The 27975-nt window shown below is 40.2% G+C and overlaps 2 protein-coding genes across 5 annotated transcripts in view; one reads left to right on the top strand and one right to left on the bottom strand.

The window, feature by feature from the left end:
• Nucleotides 1-177: 177 nt before the first annotated feature.
• NUP43 (nucleoporin 43) lies at nt 178-14030 on the bottom strand. Of its 2 annotated transcripts, none has more exons than XM_036075031.2 (8): nt 13873-14030; nt 13418-13540; nt 12497-12574; nt 10477-10657; nt 8430-8565; nt 7327-7478; nt 3632-3754; nt 178-3114 (listed from the first exon to the last, which is right to left on the bottom strand). In XM_036075031.2, the coding sequence occupies exons 1-8, from the start codon at nt 13990-13992 to the stop codon at nt 2885-2887; spliced, it is 1143 nt and encodes a 380-aa protein (XP_035930924.1). In that variant the 5' UTR covers nt 13993-14030; the 3' UTR covers nt 178-2884. The 2 variants fall into 2 exon arrangements, with proteins under 2 accessions (XP_035930924.1, XP_077910707.1); XM_078054581.1 differs by having other exon boundaries at nt 178-2713.
• Nucleotides 14031-16370: 2340 nt separating this feature from the next.
• Nucleotides 16371-27975, top strand: part of PCMT1 (protein-L-isoaspartate (D-aspartate) O-methyltransferase) — a 43557-nt gene continuing 31952 nt past the window's right edge. Inside the window, exon 1 of one of the 3 annotated variants that reach the window (XM_036075032.2) lies at nt 16371-16628. In XM_036075032.2, coding sequence (XP_035930925.2) covers nt 16400-16628 — 229 coding nt within the window. In that variant the 5' untranslated portion in view covers nt 16371-16399. The remainder of the gene's footprint in view (nt 16629-27975) is intronic. The other 2 variants (XM_036075033.1, XM_036075034.2) reach the window with 2 other exon arrangements.

Here is a 27975-nt window from a genome sequence, read left to right as displayed (position 1 = left end):
AGTTTTGGAGTTTAGCCAAGAAGGGCAAGAAACAATGCAAAGAGAACTTTGCCCATTAGAAACCATTGAAGGGATTAAAAAAGTTTACCCCAAAAAGCTATGATACATAGTTTTGAATATTTGGATATGTGATGAAGGATTTTTTTGTGGCTCCCAAAGAAGACAAATGAAAGCAAATTTCAGGTCAGTATATGAAAATTTATTTATTTAGTAAAACCTTATAGTAAAGCACCCCAACATAATGTAAATTCAGTAAACTGGTGATTGGCTGTCTCGCAGTAGGTTCACATGATCATTTCATTAACCCACAATAATATAATTCTACTTTTTGTTTTACAGGATTGTTTTAGATTCCACTCATACACTAAAACCCTGCCATAATGCTGTATCACTAAGAGCTGTCCAAGTGAGGGGAAGCTGCATTGGGAAATGGGAAACTTGATAACAGTATATTTTCAAGTACAGGTTGGATGATAATTTGTTGGGAATGCTGTGGAAGTGATGGTTAAATTTGGGTTAGAGATGCTCTCCAAGGTACCTTCTACCTCTGTGATCCTGCAGCCCTCAAAGAAACTATTTGATAGTTTCATGAATAAAGGTAGTGATAATGAACAAATTTATAAACCAGGGTTTTATTTATACTACATAAAGCTTATGTTTCTTATTAAATCTGGCAGAATTCACCAACTGATAAGAAATGTAACACTATCCAAACATACTTTTTTTATTCATGGTTACAAATACTCTTAAATCAAAGCAAAGCTTCAAACTTGAAACTTTTTGCAGCCCAAGTTAGTATTCTAAGCCTACACATATGGCTCCCTCCCTCTACCAGTTATTTACTGTAACAACCCAGGGAAATTGTATGTATTGCTGCTGGAACCTGAGAAGGGTGCTAAGAACATGTATGAATCCTTCAAACTTTTCAGCAGCATATAATGTAGATGAAAGCAGAGGCACAAGTTTGCCACTCACTGTGCATGAAAAATGTGCCCCCCAGGAGCTACTCTTCTAGGAGTGAGATCAACTCAGGGCCCACTCAGAGCAAGGATGTTAGTCTGCTGAATGGAATAGGAGTATGCCTGGGAAGTAAAGAAAGGGACACTGAAGCTTAGGCCTCAGCAAGACATTCATATAAAGGGAAATAAGTCAAAGGAAAATTAATAGCTATGTTTTTACTATGGAAACCATGTGATTACTCCTGGGGAATGTATATTCATAAATATAACATGATATATTTCATTTTAATAAATTATACACACACTGATGGATAAAAAAGGGAATGAAAAGACTATTAATTGTCTGTATAAGTACTTAAAAATTTCTTTTGACTTTTTTTCTGTAACAAGTTACTTTTGTAATAACAAAGTCTTAAAAATTAGTCAGCAATAAAACTATAAACAGATTAAAAATTCCATTGGCAACATTTTCTTTCTTCCTGTGATTCTTTATAATTCAAGTTACTAATTTTATCAAATATTTCTGAGTCAAATTTATATAAAAAAGATTGCATATATGTATTCCATTTAAAAATGTTGACAAAAACCCCCCCCGAGGTAAGGTGGCATAAAAGAACTGAAAAGTATTTATTAGGACAGAAAAACAAAACTTTACCATAATTACTATCATTGGAATTATAAAGTAAACGAATACATGCTTTAAGAGCATAATAACAGTGATTTGTCACTAAGGTCTTCACGTTCAATAACACACTTAACAAACTTTGGAAAGACAATGTCACAAAATTGTTTTTAAGCACTACACATTAACCTGAAACTAATGTAACATTATTGTCAACTACACTCAAAAACAAACAAAAGAAAACACCTACATGTTAGATTATCATTAACATTGTAGACAAGGGAGGAGGGGGGTGGGAGGATGGGTTAGCCTGGTGAAGGGTATTAAAGAGGGCACGTTCTGCATGGAGCACTGGGTGTTATATGTAAACAATGAATCATGGAACACTACATCAAAAACTAATGATGTAATGTATGGTGATTAACATAACATAATTAAAAAAACATTGTAGACAAGGACAAAACAATATTCTTTACTCTTACCACATCATCATACTAGTCTCATACATGCTATCTATCAAATTTTAGTTTGGAAGTCAGCTCAGTGATCAATATCAAATTCTATTTTATTGCACAATGTCCAGTTCAGCAATTTTGAACTATGTTGTAAAACTAAATAAAAGCAAAAATCCTTAGGAAAAATGTACTTTTTCAAGAAAAATGAAGTTGGGTCTCAGCAGTTGACAGAGTTCTGTTCAAATCTACTCTAATAGAGGAACCTGTCAAAACACTTTCCTTTAACAAAACCTTTTAAAAAAATGGGAACACTACAAAAACCTGTCATCTTTGCTCTACTCAATTCTTTGTGAAGTTTATTAAACTTATTAAGGAAATAAAATGTGGAAAGATTGAAGAAAATATCTACAATAAAAAGGATAAACATCAACATCGGCCAGGGCCACCAGGGAGGGGTAATATCCCCCATAGTGTCGATAAAAAGAATAGGAACTTGTTGGTGGTTTGAGAATATTAAGTTCCATAACATCAAAAATGAAGAGCAGGTTCCATGAGCTAAAGCAGGTTCTACAGAATAGCCTGTTTGAAGGCAGTGTATACATGAGCAAAAGGATCCCTCTGATGGTCTTCCACAGATTCCAATTCTCTTGCCATCAGTCATCTCTCTGACTCTGCAACTATGAGAACATTCAATTGACAAAAGTCAAAACAGGGCATCGATATTATCAATAGTTTACTGCAGCTTCCTCTGCAAATTTCACATTTTCCAATAATAAAAATCTGCATAGAAGTTGTACTTCAAAACGCTAACAATATGCTTCACCTGAAATCTTGTAATTATCGTATTTTCATGAGAAAAGCTGTCTAGTAACATAAATGGCTTCTGAGTCAGTTCCACAAACAAGACAAGGACCTAAAACATCCAAACTGTTCACAGACAAAGTCCTGCTGGGAAGCAAGCTTGTGATTTCAATACGGTCTTTTGCAGGATCAGTGCTGAGCCAGGAGCTTATGAGAGACTGGTGAACATTAGTCTGGTTACTAATGCTATGAGACAAAAAAGTACTATTTCTTCCTCCTGCAAGAAAAAAAGGGGAACACATCTTTCAAGACTAATACTATGTCATAAACATCTAAAATTCTACTGATATTTTTAAAAGGCTAGGATTGAAACTTAATTCCAGAATAACAGGGTGATGACTTCATTATCATACATCACCATTTTTGACCAAAGGCTTATTCAGTGATATTAAATCCTCAAATTTCCATAGAATATTATGGATATCAAATTTGAATTCTTCAAGCAAAGCAGGAGATTTTAACCGTCCTTCTGGTGATTTTTGAATGGAAAGTCTCGGATGTAGCATGAAGAACCCTGGCTGTGCGAAGTTAGCCAGCTTATGGCATTTGTAGTCATCAGCACTAGAGTAGTAAGCAGCTGACAGATTTCAAGCCCTATCATACTAGAATTTACCCTGAGGCAGGAGAATGGAAACATTCTAACATTCTTTAATGTTAAAAATACGAGAATTTCTAATGTGGTATTTAAAACTATAACAAAATTACACACAAGAATCTTCATTAAATCCTTTTACCTTGGTTAAACAGTGATGATTTTTCAGGTACATCTGTGGAGGCATCCCAATGCCAGAGGGATCCATCCTCAGAACAAGTAAATAGATGATCTGGGTTGGACGGGTGAAAGTGCACTTCCCACACTAAAAGATAAGAACCAAGAAGCTAATTCCTGTGCAGAAAAGTTGAACACACTTTAAGACCCTATCTCTAGGCGTCATATTCCATTAACCTTCATCACACACCTTCAAACCCCAAGTCTGTGATAAAAATCAAAGGCTTCAGAATTAAAGAAAAGATATAATTCTCCAAATGGCTATAACACATAGATAGGATAAAGAAGCCAAATAAATCTACTTGTGTATTGGGCCAGCAAGTGAATGAAAATAAATGCTACCAGAATCTATAAAGAACTTATCAAACTCAACACCCAAAGAACAAATAATCCAATCAAGAAATGGGCAGAAGACATGAACAGACATTTCTGCAAAGAAGACATCCAAATGGCCAACAGACACATGGAAAGTGTTCAAGATCACTCGGCATCAGGGAAATACAAATCAAAACCTCAATGAGATACCACCTCACACCAGTCAGAATGGCTAAAATTAACAAGTCAGGAAATGACAGATGTTGGCAAGGATGTGGAGAAAGGGGAACCCTCCTACACTGTTGGTGGGAATGCAAGCTGGTGCAGCCACTCTGGAAAACAGTACGGAGGTTCCTCAAAAAGTTGAAAATAGAGCTACCCTACGACCCAGCAATTGCACTACTGGGGATTTACCCCAAAGATACAAATGGAGTGATCTGAAGGGGCACAAGCACCCCAATGTTTATGGCAGCAATGTCCACAATAGCCAAACTATGGAAAGAGCCAAGATGTCCATCAACAGATGAATGGATAAAGAAGATGTGGTATATATACACAATGGAATATTACGTAGCCATTAAAAAAAAAAAATGAAATCTTGCCATTTGCAATGACGTGGATGGAACTAGAGGGTATTCTGCTAAGCAAAATAAGTCAATCAGAGAAAGACAATTATCATATGATCTCACTGATGTGAGGAATTTGAGAAACAAGACAGAGGATCATAGGGAAAGGGAGGGAAAAATGAAACAAGACACAACCAGAGAGGGAGATAAACGTAAGAGACTCTTAATCTTAGGAAACAAACTGAGGGTTGCTGGAGTGGAGGGAGGTGGGAGGGATGGGGTGGCTGGGTGATGGACACTGGGGAGGGTATGTGCTATGGTGAGTGCTGTGAATTGTGTAAGACTGATGAATCACAGACCTGTACCCCGAAACAAATAATACATTACATGTTAATTAAAAAAAAAAAAGAAAATAAATGCTAATCATTTGACCTATTACATTTTTTTATGGAAGAATATGACAATGGGATAATTCCTAAAATATGCACTTTTAAGATTTTATTTATTTATTTGTCAGAGAGAGCACACAAGCAGGGGGAGCGGCAGGCAGAGGGAGAAGCAAGCTCCCCACTGAGCAAGGAGCCTGATGCGGACTCCATCCCAGAACCCTGGGATCATGACCTGCGCCGAAGGCAGATGCTTAACCAACTAAGCCACCCAGGTGTCCCTAAAATTTTTTTTTAAATTGTTAAGTTCTCTTATTTTCAATTCCTGTGTCATTAACATATGAAGAAAGGTTAGGTGTACCTGAGTGGCTCAGCTGGTTAAGCACCTACCTTTGGCTCAGGTCATGATCCCAGGGTCCTGGGATTGAGCCCTGCTTCTCCTTCTCCCTCTGCCCCTCCCCACTGCTCATGTTGTCTCTCTCGCTCTGTTCTGCTCTCTCTCAAATAAATAAATAAAATCTTAAAAATATATATATGAAGGTTATATTACTGGAAAAACAGAGAGAATACCATAAAAGTAACATACAAATGAATTTCTAAGCAGCAGTTCAATTTTGCTTCATGCCAGGCTTCTGGATACCTCTGGTATATATCACAGAAATAGCAACTAGGTCTTAGCAAACTAAAACCTATAAATGCTCCCAGAATCTGGACTCATTTTCAGATGGAGGGCTTTTAAGAAGCCATTCTGGGATTGAGGACCCTGCAAGTTCTAAACTTTAAGGGAACTTTGTGTGTCAATAGACAAATGGGAGCCAACAACTGGCCAGGACGCCTTAGGAGGTTCTCTGCAGCACGCAAATCAAACAGGTAGTCTGTGAACAAGGGTTCTGTGATTCTGGACTAGAACCTTAAAGAGGCAGCATAGAAGGTGCCTGGGACATGGCATAAAAAGTGTTAGAAGGCACATGCTTGCAACTGGGCAATTTTCATTCTGACAATTACCACAATTACGCATCATGCCACAAAACATTAAAAGGTCATCTTCCTCAAGAGAACTTGTTCTGGGCAAATCCCTATGTAAAATACATTCATACTGTTTCATTAAAAAAAAGTGAAAGAAAATAGCCTCTAGAGCCATAAGCCGACTGTACAAACCTAGATTCTTAAATATTTATTTTCAGAGTAGAAAACAAACCTTACATCTTATTTCATTTCTAGGCAAGAGTCAGAATGAATCAAAACAATACATTACGATCTGCTACATTTGTATGTATTGCTTGGCAATAGAGGCTGGCAGTTAAGGGGGGCTGGAAGAAGATATCTGAAAGTTTGTAATATTACTACCACTGGCTTAACCAACATCAGATTCTATGAGGACATACCCTATTTTTTATTTTTCCCCCCCTGGGTACAGTTATAACTAGAAGAGGCAAAAAATTTCTATCCTTTTATTTGCTTCTTAAATATAATCTTAAAAATCATTTATCTTTCCAAGGTAATAATGGAACTTAAAGTCGAGATTACAATACTGGTATGTTTCTACTTCTGTACTTTTATTCAAGCAAAGCTTAACATAAACTTCTCTTTGGTCAGAAGTTAAAACTATAATTTAGTCATGATATCAAAGATGGTGATAAAATGAAAAATTTCTGTCTAGTCAAAAAATCCCCACCAAAATCAAAAGATGAACAAAAAAGGGACAAGATCCTATATATACTGTTCCTGTTTAAAAAAAAAAAAAATTACAATTCTTCTGTGAGGAACACACAGATTGGTAAATATTAACAATAGCCTGCATTTGCATGGGAAAAGGGCATCCTCTTACACAGAGTATGGCAATATAAACTGGTGTTATTTTTATGTATAACAGTTTGATAACATGTATCACAGCTTTATGTTTTGGCTCACCAATTCTACTTCTAAAAAATTATCCTAAGAAGATAAGCCCATAAAGATGAACATATAAGGATAATCACTGTGGTTTTGGATAAAATAATGAAACATGTTGAAGAACTTAAGTGTCAAATAAAAAGGGATTAATTATTTATTTATTTATTTATTATTTTTTAATTTTATTTATTTATTTGACAGAGAGAGAGCGAGAGCAGGAATACAAGCAGGGGGAGTGGGAGAGGAAGAAGCAGGCTTCCTGCTGAGCAGGGAGCCCAATGTGGGACTCGATCCCAGGATCCTGGGATCATGACCTGAGCCGAAGGCAGACGCTTAACGACTGAGCCACCCAGGCGCCCAAAAAGGGATTAATTATTATAAATTTATATAATTCAGCCAAAAGCTACTGTAAAATGATCCGTAGGTATGATTATGGAAAGCTGCTTACAATACATCATACTACTATCCAACAAAAACTCACGTAACTCCACAGCACTTACTTTCAGCTTCATGAGCCTTCAGCAGAGACACAGGCATAGTGCCTTGTCTAACATCCCAAATACTCAGCATTCCATCCTGGCCACCAGTAGCTACAACATGCTGCTGGTTGGGATGTCTGTCAACACAGTGGAGGGGCACTCGGTCACCAGTCCTTTTATGGGAGATACAATGACATCAAACATGTTGTGAAGTAGGATTTATCTTTGCATAATCCATGAAACATGTTTCACTCTAGAAACTAAATGATGACTTTGTGGCTGGAGCTACTAGCTGAACTTAAATCATGTCAAAAAATTGAGTGCATTAAATATATTTCTAAATATTAGAATTTTGCAATGAAATCAAAGCCAAAGTTATTCCCTCTTCAATTTGGAGACATAAGGAGCATGATAATCTGATGGTAAGATATGCAAACATATTTCCATTTCTTGGTATTTTAAAAACATTATGTACAACTAAGCAGTATATTCTTTACTTTTACCTTATTTAATATTTTGTTTATATAATTACTTTTTCAGTTTGACACATTCTATATTCTTATTAGGGAAAAGAAAATTGCACACACAGAGTGGGAATTTTTGCTCAGAAAAAATATCTTGGATTGTATTTTTTTTTTTAAGATTTTATTTATTTTTTGACAGAGAGGGAACACAAGCAGGGGGAGTGGGAGAGGGAGAAGCAGGCTTCCTGCTGAGCAGGGAGCCCGATGTGAGGCTCAATCCGAGGACCCTGGGATCATGACCTGAGCCGAAGGCTAACGACTGAGCCACCCAGGCGCTCCTCGGATTGTATTTTTCACCCAATCACATCTGGATTGCATTGTACCTACTATCAGTAGAATCATTTGCCGAGCAAAAATAAATTCCCCATTAAATAATATAAACTTCAAAGAGAGAAAGGCTCTGAATCAATATGACAAATATTTACTAAATGCAGCACAGCAGTACCAAACCCATCAAATTACACTTGCTTTACCAAATTTAATCAGGGATCATTCTCTTCAAATGCAATTAAAATACAGTATGGTTTAAAGTCAGCTGCTATAAATAATCGAACAAATTAATTTTGCATTACGGTACTGAAATTACAAACGAAAACTTACAGTGATAATATCTGAGAGGGCTCATTTCCTTGTTTTCTGAAATCCCATATTTTTAATTGCCCAATTGAATTTACTGTAAGAATCTCAGGAGTTCGAAGGAAGGTTACAGCATGGAGTGTACTGCTATCTGCATTGTCTACAAATTAAGAAAACAGTAGTGTGTGTTAATAAGTCCTACTTTTCCACAAAATTCTTAAATTGCATTCCTTCTATTGATTGAAATATTACAAGTGAACTTTTAAATAAGTCAGTCTAATTTCTATAGAAAAATGCACAGTAATATATATGTTAAAATGGACTCTCCTTTGATAGAAATATACTACTTACAGAACATCTGACTGTCTTCCAAACAGAGGGCAGAGTTTTCATATATTTCTCTATTTCCACCTAAGATTGTTACCCTCCAATGCTGATATAGCTATTCAAGTTCCTCCATATACAATTTTATATCTCCCACTAGTGCTTAACCCAGAACCTCCAAACCCCAGTGCTTCCTATAGAGCTCATTCCGAACTTGTATCATTTGGCTGACTCATCTCAAATCTATTCATCTTTAGGGTTGCCTGGTTGGCTCAGCTGGTAGAGCGTGCAACTCTTCATCTCAGGGCTGTAAGTTCAAGCCCTATGTTGGGTGTAGAGATTACTTAAAAATAAAATCTTAAGGGGTGCCTGGGTGGCTCAGTCAGTTAAGCATCTGCTTTTGGCTCAGGTCATGATCCCAGGGTCCTGGGATCAAGCCCTGCGTCAGGCTCTGGGGTCAGTGGGGAGCCTGCTTCTCCCTCTCCTTCTCCCCCCCGGCTGGTGCTCACTCTCTCTTATGCTTGCTCGCTCTCTCTCTCATGCTTCTCTCCCTCTCTCTCTCAGATAAATGAGTGGAATCTTAAAAAATAAATAAATAAATAAAATAAAATAAAAAATCTTAAAAAAAAAAAAAAATCCCTTCATCTTTAGCCTCATTAATTCTCTTCTCCATGAAGTCCTTCCAGACTGGTATATACTGGTCCTTTACCTTTTCCTAGAGTGTTTAAGTTATACCACATATTTTTTTTAAGATTTTATTTATTTATTTGACACAGAGAGATAGCGAGAGAGGGAACACAAGCAGGGGGAGTGGGAGAGGGAGAAGCAGGCTCCCAGCTGAGTAGGGAGCCCGATGCGGGGCTCGATCCCAGGACCCTGGGATCATGACCTGAGCCAAAGACAGACACTTAACTGACTGAGCCACCAGGTGCCCCTATACCACATAATTTAACATATACTTCTAAACTTTTGTGACAGTCCTCCAAACTCCAGGCAATGGTCCGTAACGGTTAAATAAGCGTTTTTCAGAACTAAAAAAAACTAACAAACAATACAAAAAACTGATTCATGGGCTGAATGCACAGAGGTTCTGATTCAGGAGGTCTAGGGTAGTGAGTTGTTAAAACTACTGTCAGGCTGGAAAGCATAGTTGAGAACTACTAGACTAGAATAATCCTTCTAAAGCATGACAGGGAGTTTATCATCCCCTTGCTCAAAAAGATTCAATGGCTTCTTAGTGACCCAACTAACAAAATGTAACCTCTGTAGCTATGCATTAGACTCTTCACAACCTGGCCCCAATTTACTTCTCTTGCTTTATCTGTCACCTCTCCTACATAAGTATGGAAAACTACACTTTTTGTCATTCTCTAAATGGACGTATCCTGCCTCCATGTTATTCCCTTTGTTTGGTGTGCCATCATTTAGGATTATTTACGGTCTAGAACCTAGATTAAATCAATTGCCACTTGCTCCTCAATTCTTTATTTGATAATCTTCACCAGCCAAAAAAAAAAAAAAAAACCAAACCCAAAACAAAAAAAAAACACCCCCTCAAAAAAAAAAACCCAAAATAGTTTCTCCTGCGTAGTCACTCATTCATACATGCCTTATCGACATATTGTTTTATAAAGGGATCCTACTCTGTATATTTTTACATCCCTCAAACACTTAGCATTGGGTCTGCTTAGCACATGGTATGTGCTCAATTATTACGTGATAACAAAAGAAGTATGATTTTTCTTACCTATGGTTCTCACTGCCTCCTTGTGATCGACTCTGAAGAGATTGATCCGACCATCTTCTCCGACGGTGACAATTTCTGGGTTACTGCACACAACACCTGTGCACGGTGCACTGCCGCAGGAAGGACTGCCCGGACCTGTGTGGTAGTGAGCGGCTGTCCACTGCTGGCTGACCGACAGAGTCTAGGAGTCAGAAATGAGAGTACGATGAATCAAAGCAAAGCCCTAAAAACTAGCACTTTTCCCTGAATGAAGAGTATTTTAAAATTCTGTCTCACACCCTCCTAGAGAAAGAATAACTCCCTCCTTTTTCCTTTGTATTTCTGGGCACTAAAGCCTAGAAACTACTTCCATCGAAGTTCTGTATACACTGGGTTAGACTAAAAAAATGCTTTTCAATAATATCTCAAACTTATCTCAAAGAAATGGTTTAGGTATCAGATAGTTGTGTGTTCAAAAGCAACTCTAAATTCTTTTTTTTCTTTTTTAATAAGATTTTTTTTATTTGAGAGAGACAGGCACAGCGAGAGGGAACACAAGCAGGGGGAGTGGGAGAGGGAGAAGCAGGCTTCCCACTGAACAGGGAGCCTGATGTGGGGCTCGATCCCAGGACCCTGGGATCATGACCTGAGCCAAAGGCAGACGCTTAATGACTGAGCCACCCAGGCGCCCCCCCCTTTTTTAAAGATGTTATTTATTTATTTGTCAGAGAGAGAGACAGCACGAGCACGCATGCAAGAGAGCACAAGCAGGGGGAGTGGCAGGCAGAGGGAGTAGCAAGCTCCCCGCTGAGCAAGGAGCCTGATGTGGGACTAGATCCCAGGACCCTGGGAAGAAGACTTGAGCCAAAGACACTTAACTGACTGAGCCACCCAGGAGTCCCTAAAAGCAACTCTACATTCTTTTTTTTTTTTTTTTTAAGGATTTTATTTAGTTGACAGAGAGAGACACAGCGAGAGAGGGAACACAAGCGGGGGGGAGTGGGAGAGGGAGAAGCAGGCCTCCTGCGGAGCAGGGAGCCCGATGCGGGGCTCGATCCCAGGACCAGGACCCTGGGATCATGACCTGAGCTGAAGGAATTCGCTTAATTACTGAGCCACCCACGTGCCCCGCAACTCTAAATTCTTAAGGGAATTAGCCTACATCTAAGAAATAAATCTCTAGTGTTTTCTAACTGAAACCATTAAGAAAAATACGTAAGAAGATCTGGGTCTTATATTTACTAGGCATGTCTATTAGGAAGATGACCTTTATTAGCCTGAAAATCTAAATAAGCAATCTCTTCAAGCAACTTAAAACTGTTACTACAAATGGGGCTATTTTAAAGAACTGCCCTACCATTATGAAGGTCAGCACTCAGGCTTTCAATACACAAGAAAGGCATTGAAAAAATGTCAAGTCTTCATATAGTGCATCCTCTCTTCTAATTAAAACCTCGGTTCTAATTAAAACCTAGGGGCGCCTGGGTGGCTCAGTTGTTGAGCGTCTGCCTTCGGCTCAGGTCATGATCCCAGGGTCCTGGGATCGAGCTCTGCATCGGGATCCCTGCTCAGCGGAAAGCCTGCTTCTCCCTCTCCCTCTGCAGCTCCCGCTGCTTGTGCTTGCTCTCTCTGTCAAATAAATAAGTAAAATTAAAAAATAAATAAATAAATAAAACCTAGGTTCTATCCACAGAAGCAAAGTAGCTGTCCCTGTTCTCTCTAATGATACCCAAGCTAGAAGGTGCTCTTTCTTTGGAAGATCAGAACAGTAACTTTTAAAAGAGAAAATTACAGGAAAATTACTTGCCAGAAAACCATATTGATAGCTCTGGACCAACAGAATTTAAGAGATATCTAATTTCAATAAAAGCTCACACAAACCTGGTTTGGGAATTAATCTACTGAAAGATAGGTAATATGGTATTTCCCCCTCCATATTTTGAGAGTATGAAACTTATTTGTGTCATTATATACAATCTAGTTTAGGCCTCCTTAAAAATAATTAAAATATAAATTCAGTTTTCAAGCAAAAATTCTTTACCTGGTTATTCGGGTGGTGAAGAAAAACTGTTACACATCCTGTTGATGAAGCAGCTACAATTCTTTCCTGGTCAAAAAACTAAATAGAAAATTCTTGCTTGTTATGGACTCAGAAATATCGATAGGAAGGAAACCCATTTGTTTAACTCAATTAGTAGTATAACAATTTTAAAATGCAAAGAGCCTATAAAATGCTAAGCAAATAAAATGTGATGATGGATCTGAAAAGTCAAAACCACTACACAAATGAAAGGATTTTCATGAACAATAAATAAATTTTTTCCCCTCAACTCCTTCACCTAGAACTGGTTTAATTTTGGACTACCACCATAGAGGTTTAGAAAATAATCATTCTCAGGGTTAGGCAGCTTTCTATAGAAGAAAATGCAGGGACTTTGAAGTCCTACAGACCAGGATTTGAAAACTTAATTCTATTCCCCCCACTTTAATGGCTTTGAGACATTAACCAAGTTAAGTTCTCTAAGCCTTGGTAAACTTTTTAAAATGGAAGAACTAATCCCCACTTAGGGGGTTGTTATAAGAATTTATAAAGCAAAACGATGTATAGTGCCTTGCACAGTATTTGTCCCATGGTGACATATAACACCTGATTCACAAGCATGTGATAAAAATATTAGACTTTTGTAAAGCCCCCCAAATGGTGTTTGGCACACAGATGGCCAACTAATTAAACAAACAAATCAGGATTTTAAAAACTGTGATTAAATTCACATCCCCTTCCCCAGTTCTGATTCTGCCATTGAGTGGCTATATAATTAATATTAGCAAATCATAACCTATAGAGAACTCAGTTTCCTGTAAACCCGGAATAAGACTAGACAAAATCTAAGGTCCTTTGCATCTCCAAATATATTAATCTCAGTTTTTAAAAAATTAGCTTTTGGAAGTTACACAGACTTACTTGTAAATCCATTACATCGCCATGGTGTCTGATATCACACAGTAACTGATGGTCTCCTTCAAACCCTCCATCAGAGTCCAAGTTCCCAAAATCTCCAATAGACCACAGTGAAACATAATTTTCCTGTAAAGCAGAAAGTTTTCTCTTGAGATGAAATATACATCAAACTCTTAAACATTAAAATCTGTATTGCCTTCAAGCAACCTTGCTTTGAAAGCATCTCAGATAAATGGAAGGTGATGGTTTAAAATACGAGATTCGAGGCTCAGGCACATCATCGATGGCTCTGAGGTACCGGACAACCGAACCTGAGATGGGAACTGGGGGACGGAGATGGCGAGAGGAGCTAGAAGGCGAGATGAGCTAGAAGGCGAGAGTTCGCGCGCAGACCCCCAGCGGCGCGGTTCTAGGAGAAAGAGAGGAAGCAGGAGCTTCCCGCCCGGGAGCAGAGGTACCTCATTGTCCCAAGAGCCCGCAGCGAAGGTATCCGCGGTCTGCAGGCTCCCCGGAGGTACCGGTCGCCAGCGGGTTTTGCTGATTTTCTGAGACACAAACTTAGCATAAATATCCTCCATGGCAAAAGCAACCCCTACGGGTAGAGCAGGAAACACTGCGCGCGCCTCCGAGTCCCGCCCCTTCCCGCGGAGTCTGATTGGGCCGGACATTACAAGGCGGACGGTGGCTGCGGAGAGCCAATTCCCGTCCTTCGGCAATGCGGGTACCATCAACCCCCACGCGGGAGGAAGTTGGAGGGCCCTTCCTTACCGAGGTGGCTTTGAACAGAGTCCTCAAAGTCAGTATAGGAACACTGAAACGGTGCATTTGTGCAATAATTGTGCAATGTAAGAAAAATTTAAGAGCAAAACCAAAACAAAATCAATGCAAGAGAAACCACCTAGTAGCTACACCCTAGCATTCAGTTTTGTATCTCAGCACCCATTGAAAATACTGAAAATCCTTCAATTCTTATAGAAGTACCTTCATTACTGCACAACCTTTATTCTAAAGGTCTCCCTCTTTGTCTCTCAAACAAATACTTTGCTTTGAAGTTGTTAATACACACTGTCAGAGCCTGGAGTTGGAATTCTAAAAACTCCAATTCTAGTTTTGACTCAGCTGTCTAGCTATGTAACCCTCCTCAATTCATTTATGTATGTAATTAATGAGTTTGATATGTAACGTCGACAGCCTAGGAATTAGTGCTCTAGGTTCCTGCTTCTGTGCTTTGCATTACCTACAATATCCTTTTATTCCTTTCTACTTCTTAGAATCCTTGTCATCCTTCAAGGACCAGTTCCTTCCCCTATCTTTTCCTGATTACTCCAGCCCATGATGATCTAAATAAGCATAGCACTTGACATCTAGACGAGAATAGTACTTATATTTTGCCCTCTGCTGCCTGTTTTCTTTTAATGCAGATCTCCCCAATTAGAATGTAAATCCTATTGCATACAGAAGGTATCATTGATTTTTTTTTAAAAAATCTCCTTTATAATACATTCATAACTGTGTGTTGGTTGTTTCTTTAAAAGGAGCCCTGATATCTTCTTTTTAACGGATATTGGTAGTCCTATTCCACAACCACAGCTTATGGAAGCACCACATGTAGATGCAAGTGATCTAGGTCAGCTTTAGAGAGACTTACCAGGCTCTTGTTGAGAATAGACTGGTTTTGTTCTTTTAACTAGAATATTAGGAGACTGCAGAGATAAGATAGAACACTAGTAGAGTCCCAAACGGACAATTTTATTTCTGATATTAAAGAACACTGAGGTACTTCCTTAGGGCAGTAGGCAGTGCGTCAGTCACATAAAGAACACTTTTTTTGAGTGTGGTTTCATTTACGTCACAGAATCCAGAAAACAGGTAATGTACAAGTATATTTCGGAGTGGTAGTAGAGGCTGAGTGTTACATTTGACAAAATCTGACGAGAACTGGAATTTGAAAACCACTGCTCATGCAGTAGCGTAGAGGTCTTGACATTGCTTTGTTTCCTTTCTTAAAAGTTTATTGGACTAAATGATGACTGGATTCTGTCAGTCTCAGTTCTGATTAGGAGGCAGCAAGTTGGATGTGCCGGGCAATGTTTCCTGTCAGCTTCCCGAACTCATTGTCTTGCAGGGCTGGTAGCGATAAAGCTGGTGTCCAGTCTAACGGTGGAATTTGTGGGGATTAATTAGCTGAAAATGCACACTTTTGTTGGGAAAATAACACATTCTCCATTAGATACTGTGGTAATTTTAGCAGATTGCATTGTTTGCAGGAGCAAAGCATTCCCACGCTCCACCGCCCCCCCCGCCCCCCGCCCCCCGTATGGTGTTCTTCCACTCTCTGAGTATGTGCTTTAGAGTTGAGAACAAACCAGGGTCCCAAAGTCTCTGCTAACCAAACACTGATGTACTTGTCACAAAGCCAGAGGCTCGAGTACTCGGGTGAGAGAGGGCCTTTGCCCTCCCGTTCTATTAAGATCATTCAGGCTCCACCATACGGAGCTCCGACTCGAACTGACCTAAATATTAGACAACTGGGTTGGGTGAGGAATAACGGAGGAAGCCCACCGTCTAACAATCTGGACAGCTATAGGAGCAGACCCGCGGCTCGCAGCAGCTGACTCAGCTGCGACTACGGAGCTACCGGCAGCGGCGTAACCGGATCGGGCAGACGCGGGGGCACAGATCGGTCCCGCCGTCGTGCCACCGCGCTCGGTGACCAAGGCCGCAGCCAGGCACGCGACCGACCACGCCGGGGCCCACCCCGCCTGGCCGCAGGGCGAACTCAGCAAGTTGGCGGTGCGCAGCCCGAGTCCTCAGAGAGGGGGCACGCGGCGGCGGCGCTGACTCAGCCCGGGCTCCCAGCCCGTCCGCAGCAGCCGCAGCTGCCACAGGCGCAGGCGGTGGGGCACGCGGCCACCCCTGCCGGCGGCCCCACCCCGCCGCACCCGAGGCCTCGCAGCGTCACAGAGCGCATGCGTGCCGCGGGGTATGCCGGGAGCGCGCAGTGGCGGCACCGGCGGCGACAGCAGTCACAGCGGAGACTACAGTGGGGACGCGAGCGGGGCGGTGACCGTGTGGGAGGTGGTCTCACTCTTGGGGAAGCTGCTGGGCACCGTCGCCGCGCTGAAGGTGGTTCTGTACCTGCTCCGGGTGTGCTTAGCGATGGCCTGGAAATCCGGCGGCGCCAGCCACTCGGAGCTAATCCACAATCTCCGCAGTAAGTGCCACCTCCGCCCAATGTGGGGCAACTGGGCCAGGCTAGGCCTGGACTGGGTCTCCCTGGGCCGTCCGGAACGCTCTGTCTACGCCCCGGCCCCGTGCCGGCTGGAGGGTACGGTGCAGTGTTGCACCAGCAGTATCGAGCGGCGTGCGCTTGCTATCGCCTCCCCCGGGGACCTGTCACTCATCGGCGACGTGGACTGGAAGCGTAGAGAAAGAGCCACGGGTCGCTGTTGGTGAGGCAGGGGCAGGCGTCTCCCCACGGGCCTGGGGGAGGGGTTGCGGCACAGGTGGTGGGGCTGTCACTCGAGTCCGCTGCCTGCTCGTTCGGGTCTGGCGGGCGAGGGGCGTGCCCTCAGGGTGGGGAGATGTTGGCCTGGCCTAGAGGCTGGGCTGGATCTGAGGGGACCCCACCCTTGACCCCCGCGTCGTCTCGCTTTCCTTCTCCTTAATAATCGGCCTCAATGCAAGCATTCTCGCCGTCCTATACAGCCTCCCCCGCCCTCCGTTTTTTCCTCTGGAGGGAGATGCCACCGTCTGATACAGGCGAGGGGAGGGAGGGAAAGATGAGAGTATTGTCATTGCGGATGCTGGGAGAAATTTCTGGGGCGGCTGGCCAGTGGAAATCTTCGTGGGGGGCGGAGGAAGAAATAATCAGAGGATGCTGTTCCTGAGAGACTTGTGTTTCAGGAGCTTTTAGAGGTCCTGGGATTCAACAAATGATTGTGTGTGTGGAATGTTCTAACTTTTTTTCAAGGCAGTTTCTTTATATCATTTTCTATAGTTATTGTATTTCTTCCTTTTATGATAATTTTAGGGTGGGGTGAGTGCTGTTACTTTCTTTTGTTAAATCGAGATACAGTGTTGCTGTCGGGTCGGGAGACCAGAAGGACCGCAGTCCGTAATACCTTCACTCTAGTCAGAATTTATAGCATTGTTTGCCACCAGCTTTGCAAATAATCGTATCCTGCCACGTGGTGTTTTTAATTGTCATAATGTTATTTAGCTTTTCTTGTATTTGTCATGTTTCCTAATTCGATTTGTAACTTCCTTGAGGGCTAGGACTTTTTTTTTTTTTATCTTTGAATTCTCTCAAACTTAATTCTCATTCCTTTTTTCATGAATGCAATTAAATATACATTATATGCTTGGATCTGTGCTAGAAATACCAAGATGAGTGAGAGAAATGGCACATGGTTAGTACGTAATATTAGTCATTTGACTTTTAATTACAGTATTTAAAAATTTTGTAATTGTATCCTTTGCATTTAGTAATGAAGAATGTTTAGATTTCAAAATTCTGTCAAGCATTGCCAGTGTTCACTTTATGGAAGGGTATTTGAGTGGAAGTGGACATTTATATGCTGAGGCAGTATTTTTAAGTCTGATTTAGGTTCCCATGGATTACACATAAGCTCAATATGTTGTAAATATTTTAATAACATTTCTTAAAATGATCTAGTGCCTGCTCTTTTAGTGTACATATCCAAAACATTCTATGCACAAATTGTGACTAAGTAATTTTCCGCTGGTAAGTTATCACAGTAGACACTAGCCTATGGCAGAAATTCGTAATCAGGCTCTTAATGACTCTCCTTTTTGGGTCAAACTGATAGTAAGTCAAGACTAGCTCTTTCCCCAGTGGTTTTATAACCATTTTATTGCCGGGTTATTATTCCTAGCTGAAATTTCTAAGGATGTTTTTCTGTCAGAAAATTTAATAACAAATGTTTAACATACATGGATGTCAATATTGCAAATATTTAGTCTTTACTGTATCTGTGATTTGAGTACTCAAATTGTTTAGCCTCTTGTAACAATTCTGCAATGTTAGTTTCAACTTCTTGCCGAATTCTAGCTAATAGATTTCATTTTTACTTATTAGTTTATTATAAAAGTAGTATTTTCTTGTGAGAATTTCAATTGGCACAAAATTTGAAAATTTTCTCTTTTCCTAGTTATTCCACTGTTGTGTGTTCTTCTTGAAGGCTTCTAGTTGAATCTTTAGAAAAAGATTAAAGCTTGATTATGTTGTTGAATCACTCTATTGTATACCTCAAACTAATATAACACTATACTGTTAACTATACTGAAATTAAAATGAAGAACTTAAAAAAATGTGCTATGTTGATGTTGAAGTGAAAAAGGATCTGCAAATTGGAAGAGGAAGCAAATTACAGTTGTATATTTTATTTATTTATTTATTTATTTATTTATTTTAAATATTTTATTTATTCATTTGAGACACAGAGATACAGAGAGAGAGAGAGCATGAGCAGGGGGGAGAAAGAGGGAGAGGGAGAAGCAGGCTCCCCGCCGAGCAGAAAGCCCGATGCGGGGCTCGATCCCAGGACCCTGGAATCACGACCCGAGCCGAAGGCAGACGCCCAACCATCTGAGCCACCCAGGCGCCCCTACAGTTGTATATTTTTAAAAGAAATGAAGTTCACGATTGCTTTAGTTTTAATATTATTATAATTATATTGAAAATATCTACTGAGTTTTCCTTTTATAAGATGTCATAATAGAAATATGGTATATGATTTCATAGTTGATATATCATTTATGGAATATTGTAGAATGTAATGGTATGTCTCAGTATTTCATAGCTTATGATGACAAGCACTTTTTTTTTTTAAGATTTTATTGATTTATTAGAGAGAGAGAACACTCGCGTGAGCGAGAGAGAGAGGAGGAGCAGAGGGAGAAGGAGGAGCAGACTCACCATTGAGCAGGGAACCTGACATGGGACTCAATCCTAGGACCCTGGGATCATGACCTGAGCTGAAGGCAGATGCTTAACGGACTAAGCCACCCAGGTGCCCCAACAACCACTCTTTTTTTTTTTTTTGCGAGAGAGAGAATGAGAGACAGAGGGCATGAGAGGGGGGAGGGTCAGAGGGAGAAGCAGACTCCCTGCTGAGCAGGGAGCCTGATGTGGGACTCGATCCCGGGACTCCAGGATCATGATCTGAGCCAAAGGCAGTCGCTTAACCAACTGAGCCACCCAGGCGCCCGCCCCAACAACCACTCTTAAGTAACTTAGAACAGTGGTCTAAAACTTGAGCGTGATTCAGAATCTCCTGGATCCCCTGGAGAGCTAGTTAAAACAGATTGCTGTGGCTCAAGAACTTGCATTTTTTGTTTAAAGATTTTATTTATTTATTTGACAGAGAGAGAGAGGGCACAAGCAGGGGGAGTGGCAGGCAGAGGCAGAGGGAGAAGCAGGCTCCCCGCAGAGCAGGGGGAGCCTGATGTGGGACTCAATCCCAGGACCCTGGGCTCACGACCCGAGCCGAAGGCAGTCGCTTAACCAACTGGGCCACCCAGGCGCCCCTGTATTTTTTTTAATAAATAAATTTATTTATTCTTTTTAAGTAGGCTCCACGCCCAATGTGGGGTTTGAACTTACAACCCTGAGATCAAGAGTCACATGCTCCACAGACTGAACCAGCCAGGTATCCCCAGGAATTTGTATTTTTAACAAGTTCCTAAGTAATGCTGCAAGTGGTCTGGCCACCACTTTGAGAATCACTGATAACAGAGAATTGAAAATTATGAGGTTAAACTCTACCAGTGTTTCAGCTGAATCAGTTTTATGCTTTAGAATAAAGTTTTAAGAAAAAAATGTAACAGTCCTGTCCAATAGAGCTCTCTGTAATGTCTGTGTATCTGTCCTGCTCAATATGGTAGCCACTAGCTACATGTGGCATTCAGCATTTGAAATGTGCTTAACACAACTGAGGAACTGGATTTTTATTTATTTAACTTAAACAGCCACATGTGGCTAATGGCTACCATATTGGACAATGCAGGTCTATAGAAATGAAGAATATAGTTATTTTATAATTACAGGCTGATGATGTGCTCTTAAATTAACTTAAAACAACTATGAGCCTGCTTAATCCAGGAAATGTGACAATTTAAGTAAAGTTTATATTAGAATTTATTTTCTACTTTTATTGGAATAATATCAAGCCATGGTAAAAATTAGGAAAAGATAGGGGCAGGAGTAGATGAGGTTGAGAAAGGTGGTCTCCTAGAGCAGGGGTGTCTAAACCTGAGCATTTGTGGAAGGTTAACTCTTTTTTTTTTAAAGATTTTATTTTATTTATTTGACAGAGAGAGAGAGAGACAGCTAGAGAGGGAACACAAGCAGGGGGAGTGGGAGAGGGAGAAGCAGGCTCCCGGCCGAGCAGAGAGCCCGATGCGGGGCTCGATCCCAGGACCCTGGGATCATGACCTGAGCCGAAGGCAGACGCTTAACGACTGAGCCACCCAGGCGCCCCGGAAGGTTAACTCTTGACTGAGAGACTTCAAATGCTATACTGGCTACTTCAAACTTTTTTTTTTTTTTTACCTATTTTTATTTGTTAGAAAAAATTCAATCCAGTGCTCTGATAATATCTGTTATTTTTACTTTGCATTCTTGATTGTGTCATTTTGCATATACTATAATGTTTACAGGATTTGTCAGTTAACTGATATTTAACTATCTTCTATATGCCAAACTGAACAAAACAAATGCTCTCTTTTATAGATTACTTCTAATGGGAGCAGACAAGTATAATACCTAGTATGTCACATGATAAGTCACAAAGTAGGGAAGGAGATTTGGGAGTGTGGGGTACTAGGTTTGCAGTTGTGGGAGGGAAGGCCTCACTAAGGTGTCACTTGAGCAAAGAGTTGGTGGATGGGAAGAAATTCTAACTATGCAGATAGAGCCGGGGGACAGGCATTCCAAGCAGAAAAAATTGTATGTGCTAGATTTGGATTTGGGGTGTGGGAGAAAGATTGGAGTCAAGGATATGAAAGCAAGGTTTTGGGCCTGGGCATTTAGAATGATTTGCTATTTTCTGAGCTGGAAACAATAAGTGAGTGAGCAGCAGGGACTTTTGGGTGGTGGGGAGGAGGTGTGCAAGGAGGTGTGGAGAGCACGAGTTTATTTTTGGGGATGTTGTATTTGAGATGCTTAGGAGACATTTCGGTGGAGACCTTGAGTAGGCATTTGAATAAGGATTATAATAATTTGTAGTTTTTGTATTCTTACTTATTTCTGCAAATAAATTGGAATTATTTTCTTATGTTATTTAGAGTGTCAGTTCTTAGCTACTAGTAGCATGACTAGTGGAAAAGAGACCATTCCATTAGTTTTATTATGTGTGTTCATGGACCAAATATAACCAGCTAAGAAAATCCTAAGGGATTGTTTTCAGAAATTGGGACCTCATTTAGAGTCCAGTCCTCCTCATCTTGACTAGTTTCAAGTCAGTCTTATGGGTACATACTAATAGGTAAACTTACAATACATTGAGTAAGATCTAATTTATGTGATGGGGGGGCTTTAATATCAGTATGTCTACTTAAATTTAAATTGATTAAAGTTAAATGAAATTTAAAATTCAGTTTCTCAGTCACACTAACCATATTTTAAGAGCTCAGTAGCCACATGAGGCTAGATCTGTTAGTGCAGACATAGAACATTTCCATCATCCTAAGGTCTATTGGACAGCACTAGATCTAGATGGATTGTATTACATTCTATTTCATGTGGTCTTAAGTCCATTGTGCTGTTCCACATATTTTTATTAGTATTACATTTAGTTTTAGCCAACATGCTTTAAGAGTAGCAGTGAAAACACAGAAGATTATCAGACAAGGGTGATCAAGATGACCAGAGAGAGTCAGCATTTTATATGGTAATTTGATGGGATTGAGGTGGTTTGATTAGCAATGAGAAAGCTTAAGAGAGCAATAGTGTTGAAATATTTTAGGAAATGTCATGTAGTAGAGGGTCAAACCAGTACAAATGGAAGGCAGATCTTGGCTCATTATAAGGAAGTATTCACAAAGCTATCCTAACAATCAAAGAGTTGGCTTTGAAAAATAATGTTTTCTGTCACTGAATATGTTGAAGCAAAGAACGGTTGACCATTTTTCTGTAAGGGATATCATAGAAGAGATCTGTCATCAGCTTTAACTGTATATAAACTCCTAAGGACTCTTCCAAATCCAAGATTCTTGGTTTCAGTTATATCGTGGATTCTGTAAAATCAGCTGCAGACTGTGTGTGTGTGTGTGTGTGTGTGTGTGTGTGTGTGTGTGTGTGTGTGTGTGTGTGTGTAGGAGAGAGAGCCACAGAAGTTAACATTTGGTTACCTATATTTTAGAATTCTGTATAACATTTTAGTTTGTCAAATGTGAGGAGTCCAGGGAATATCCTCCTTTAAGAAAGTGTCAAAAAGAAAAAGAAAAAAGGGGCGCCTGGGTGGCTCAGTCATTAAACGTCTGCTTCTGCTCAGGTCATGATCCCAGGGTCCTGGGATCGCCCCACATCGGGCTCCCCGCTGAGAGGGAAGCCTGCTTCTCCCTCTTCCACTCCCCCTGCTTGTGTTGTCTCTTTCGCTGTCTCTCTCTGTCAAATAAATTAATAAAATCTTAAAAAAAAAAGAAAAGAAATAGTGTCAAAACAAATAGTTAACTTCATGTATCTATTAGGAGTGATAGCAGTCCAGGGCGAGATGTGTTTTTTCTTTCTCAGTTATCTGACACAGAGTGCTACATTAGTTTCAAGTGTACAACATAGTGATTCAACAACTCTAGGAAGAAAAATGTATTTTTAAATAATCTCTGGTACTTAGATGATATACTTTATCATAATTTGCCATCATGTGAAATTCTTCTTTGATTATAGTATGAATTTAAAACTAATTTCTCTCAGACTTTCTATACCGAAAGTGTCTCAAGCTCTGTTTACCTCTTATGCCTAATCATTCTAGATAGGAAGTAAAGGTGACCAGTTTGTTCATTTCTTATTGTTTTTCCTGGCATGTTGATAGTTGAGAAGGAATATAGAGTAGATTTAGCAACTGTTCAAGTCAAATAAAGTAATATGTAATGTAATACTTATTTTATTGAGATGTAACTTTTTTTTTTAAAGATTTTATTTGAGAGAGAGAGAGCACAAGAGCAGGATGAGGGGCAAAGGGAGAGGGAGAAGCAGGCTCCCTGCCGAGCAAGGAGCCTGATGGGAGACTCAATCCCAGGACCCCAGGATCATGACCTGCGCCAAAGGCAGACGCTTAACCGACTGAGCCACCCAGGCGGGCCCTGAGATGCAACTTTGTAGCAAGATTGGAGAAACTTGTTTGAAGTCCATGGCAGCTTACTTCCCCCCCCCCCCCCCCCCCCCCGATGTTCAGTGCTTCATATCAACACAGGCTTTCTTCCTTTCCGTTTCTGCCAGGGTTGCTTCCATTCTTCTGTTCTCCTGGATCAAAAATCTTGGAGTAGTCATTGATTCTTTCAGACTGTTACCACATTAACTCAGCAGTTCTTATGGATACCTTTCCTAGTCATTGCTTCCACTGTTATTGTATTCTCCTAGCCTGGGTCCTTAGTCCATACTCGGAGTGATAGACCTCCAAGTGTCTGATGGGTTGTCACACTCTCAGTTTCCCTCCCCTCAGCTCCATTCTACACATTATGCTAGTTTTCCTAAGATACTGCTTTCTGTTAAGTCACTTGCTTGCCCAGGCTTCCCATTGCTTACTCTATCAAGTATAAACACCTCTTGCTCAGCTTTCAGGCCTCTTTAGGGTCTTCTACAACCTATTTCCATCCTCCAACTCCATTCCTGTTCTTCAGACTGATCTTGTTTTCCTCCTCATACACTGTGTGCATTAGGGTTCCTGTTCAGCTGCTATAACAAAGACCACAATAACAATGGCTGAAACAAAATCAAAGTTCTATCTCCTGTAACAACCCAAGCATAAACAGTTCAGAGCTAATATGGTGGTTCTAAAGTGTTGAGGACCTGCTTTCATCTCTCTTGTGCTTCCTAAAGTCTTTCCCTTATCTGAAAGGTTGAAGATAATTTACCTCCATCATTTCCATATTCCGGCCAGTGGGGAGAAGAATGGGAAAAGAGAAAAAAACCCATTCCTTTTTAAGGGGATGATCTGGAAGTTGCATACATAATTTCTGTGTATGTTCTTTTGACAAGAACTGAATTTTAAGACTACACATAACTACAGAGAGGCTAGATAATGCACCCAGTTAAAATTCTACCACTGGGAAGGAAAACGAGTCCCCTGCCGCATCTTACATCTTGCTAATTGGAGGGGTGTGTGTGTGTGTGTGTGTGTGTGTGTGTGTGTGTGTGTGTGTATTGTTTATATATTTATATAAGTACATACTATCTATGATAACAAGGTTAGGAGAATTAAGATTAATTTTTATTTTTTTAAAAGATTTTAAAATTTATTTATTTTCTTTTTCTTTTTTAAAGATTTTATTTATTTATTTGAAAGAGAGAATGAGAGAGAGAGAGCATGAGAGGGGGGAGGGTCAGAGGGAGAAGCAGACTCCCTGCTGAGCAGGGAGCCCGATGTGGGACTCAATCCCAGGACTCCAGGATCATGACCTGAGCCAAAGGCAGTCACTTAACCAACTGAGCCACCCAGGCGCCCTCTATTTATTTATTTTCTAAGTAGGCTCCACACCCAGCGTGGAGCCCATTGTGGGGCTTGAACTCACAACCCTGAGATCAAGACCTGAATGGAGATCAAGAGTCAGATGCTTTAACCAACTGAGCCACCCAGGTGCCCCAAGATTAATTTTTAGTCAAGTAATACATGTACATGGTTAAAAGATAAAATCCTACACAAGGGCATTTATTGAAAAATAACAATTGCTTGGCTCCATTCCTTCCCACCCCTAGACTCATTGCCTAGAGGGAACCACTTTTAACTACATTTTTTTGTTTTTTCTGGTGATTATCTTCATGTCTTTAAATCATGTGGTTAAACTGTCATTTCTTGTTTTATCAACTTCAGACATTATCTGTTGACCTCCTGCCAAGATGGACAAGTATTTAACTCTACAAACCCACCTCTCATGTAGTTATATCATAATTTTTTGCTTCCTTTTTTGTGGTTACCTTTCTAAGATTAAGTAATATACTTTAACTTCAGTTTCTTGTTTCATAATTTATAAACTAAGGCTACCTCTGGTAACCCTTCTACTTTGTAAGAAAGGATACTAGGGAGTTCTCCCTCTCATTTCCCAACTTATTAGCGGCTCTTTTACATTGTCAAAGTTGATAATTTGTGTTCTGAGCAGTAAATAAATTTTCTGCATTTTGTTGATTTTTAAGTGTTGAAAATCAGTAGTCATCAATTGTATGACTATGTCAACATTTGGCTGAGTTATGTAGTCTGCTGTGAGTTTATTCCCTACTTTCTGTTTCCAATATCACAGACCCCTCCACTATTGTAGAGGAATAGTTGGATATTTTTCCTTGTTTTCACATTTGATCAGTTGCTTGAAATCATGTCACATTTTAGTTTTCTTCATATCTAAATCATGACTCTTACAGCATTTTTGTTTTTTTCCTGGAATTTATCTGTACCCTTCCACCTCTGCACCCTTCCACCATCCATCAAGTTGAAAAGAGAAACAGACACCTTAACATGGCTCTAATCTTTTCAAGTTTTTTATTATTTGACTTATGGCTTGGATTCTATTGCATTCTCCTTTTTGAATCCTACTGACTTCTCTTTTGGATCAATTGCATATTTGGACCAACATTAGCCATTATTATAATTATTATTATTATTTTTAAAGATATTTATTTATTTGAGAGAGAGAGAATGATAGCATGAGAGGGAGGAGGGTTAGAGGGAGAAGCAGACTCCCTGCTGAGCAGGGAGCCTGATGCGGGACTCGATCCTGGGACTCCAGGATCATGACTTGAGCTGAAGGCAGTGGCTTAACCAATTGAGCCACCCAGGCACCCGCCATTATTATAATTATTTAATTAAGGTCCTTGGTCTCTAGGGCACAGGAGGATTGGGTATGGGTGGTTCTAAAGCTGTTCACTGTTTCAGAAAGCTTAATGGTAATTACACATTTACTCATAATTAGGCTATCCACAAAAAAGTGAAACATTAAATTATTTTGCTGTTTGATAAAAATTTTCAAGGCACTGGCAGTTGTATATGTCAAATTACCAAAAATGGCAAAATCACTTAATAACTTAGTAAATGTAGCTTAGTTTAGGCATCTTTCAAAATACAGAATTCAGGGCAAAAATAAAAAGAATCTTGTGGTGAAAATTTTGGAAACCAACCAATAATGGTCTAATAAACCTTGATTCTGAGCCTTGATGTGTTCAGCTTTTTAATAAATAATGACATGCTTTTAAAAACCATTTGGTGGGGGGTGCCTGGGTGGCTCAGTTGGTTAAGCGTCTGCCTTCTGCTCAGGTCATGATCCCGGGGTCCTGGGATGGAGTCCTGTGTGGGGCTCCCTGCTCAGGGGAGAGTTTGATTCTCCCTCTCCCTCTGCCCCTTCCCCCCGTCATGCTCTCTCTTGCTCTCTTGCTCGCTCCCTCAAATAAATAAAATCTTAAAAAAACCCAAACATTTAGGCGGTGCTTGGGTGACTCAGTTAAGTGTCTGGCTCTTGATTTCGACTCAGGTCATGATCTCAGGGTTGTGAGATGGAGCCCAACAATGCTGGGCCTGGAGCCTGCTTAAGATTCTGCCCGTTGTGCTCGTGTACACATGTACATACACACACGTGTTCTCTCTCTCTCTTGCTTAAAAAAAATTACAATTTGAAAAATTTGACAAATTTAGTTGTGTAACCCAGCACCCTAATGATATAGAACAAGGGTCAGCAAACTACACCCCATAAGCCAATCTGGGCTACTGTCTGTATCTATTTATTTATTTATTTAGATGTATTTATTATATATAGAGAGAGTGTGTGCCTGAGCAGGCTGAGGGAGGAGCAGAGGGAGAGAGAGAATTCTGAAGCAGACTCCTGGCTGAGTGTGGAGCCCAAAGTGGGGCCCGATCCCAGGACACTGAGATCGTGACCTGAGCTGAAATCAAGAGTCACAGCTTAACTGACTGAGGCACCCAGGCACCCCTACTGTCTATTTTTAGATATAAAAATTTATCTGAATATAGCCTTTATTTGGTATTGTTTGTGGTTGTTCCCATACTACATTGACAGTTGAGTTCTTACAACAGAGACTTTGGTCTGCAAAGCCTGAAATATCTACTATTTGGACTTTCATGTAAATTTGCTGATCTCTGATATAGAACATTTCTTTTACCCACAAAGTTTCCTGATGCCCCTTTGCAATTAATCTACTCCTTTTACCCCCACTCTCTAGCAATCACAGATCAGCCGTCTCCCACTGTGGTTCTGACTTTTCTAGAATTTGATATAAATGGAATCATACAGTGTATAGTCTCTTTCACTGAGATTAGTACTTTTGAGATTTATTCAAGTTGTTGAATGTATTAGTAGTTTGCTTTTTTTGTTTTTTT

The sequence above is a fragment of the Halichoerus grypus genome, chromosome 9 (genome assembly GCF_964656455.1).
Source record: "Halichoerus grypus chromosome 9, mHalGry1.hap1.1, whole genome shotgun sequence".
Lineage (NCBI taxonomy): Eukaryota > Metazoa > Chordata > Mammalia > Carnivora > Phocidae > Halichoerus > Halichoerus grypus.
This window is presented reverse-complemented; position numbering and strand designations above follow the sequence as displayed.

Bases quoted from the DNA above. Each gene is read 5' to 3' on its own strand.
- NUP43 (XM_036075031.2), bottom strand. From the start codon at position 13,992: ATGGAGGATATTTATGCTAAGTTTGTGTCTCAGAAAATCAGCAAAACC. The intron at 10,658-12,496 runs GTAAAGAATTTT...TCTGACTCCTAG, and splicing joins TTCACCACCCGAATAACCAG to ACTCTGTCGGTCAGCCAGCA. The intron at 3,755-7,326 runs GTAAGTGCTGTG...CTTATCTTTTAG, and splicing joins GAAGGCTCATGAAGCTGAAA to TGTGGGAAGTGCACTTTCAC.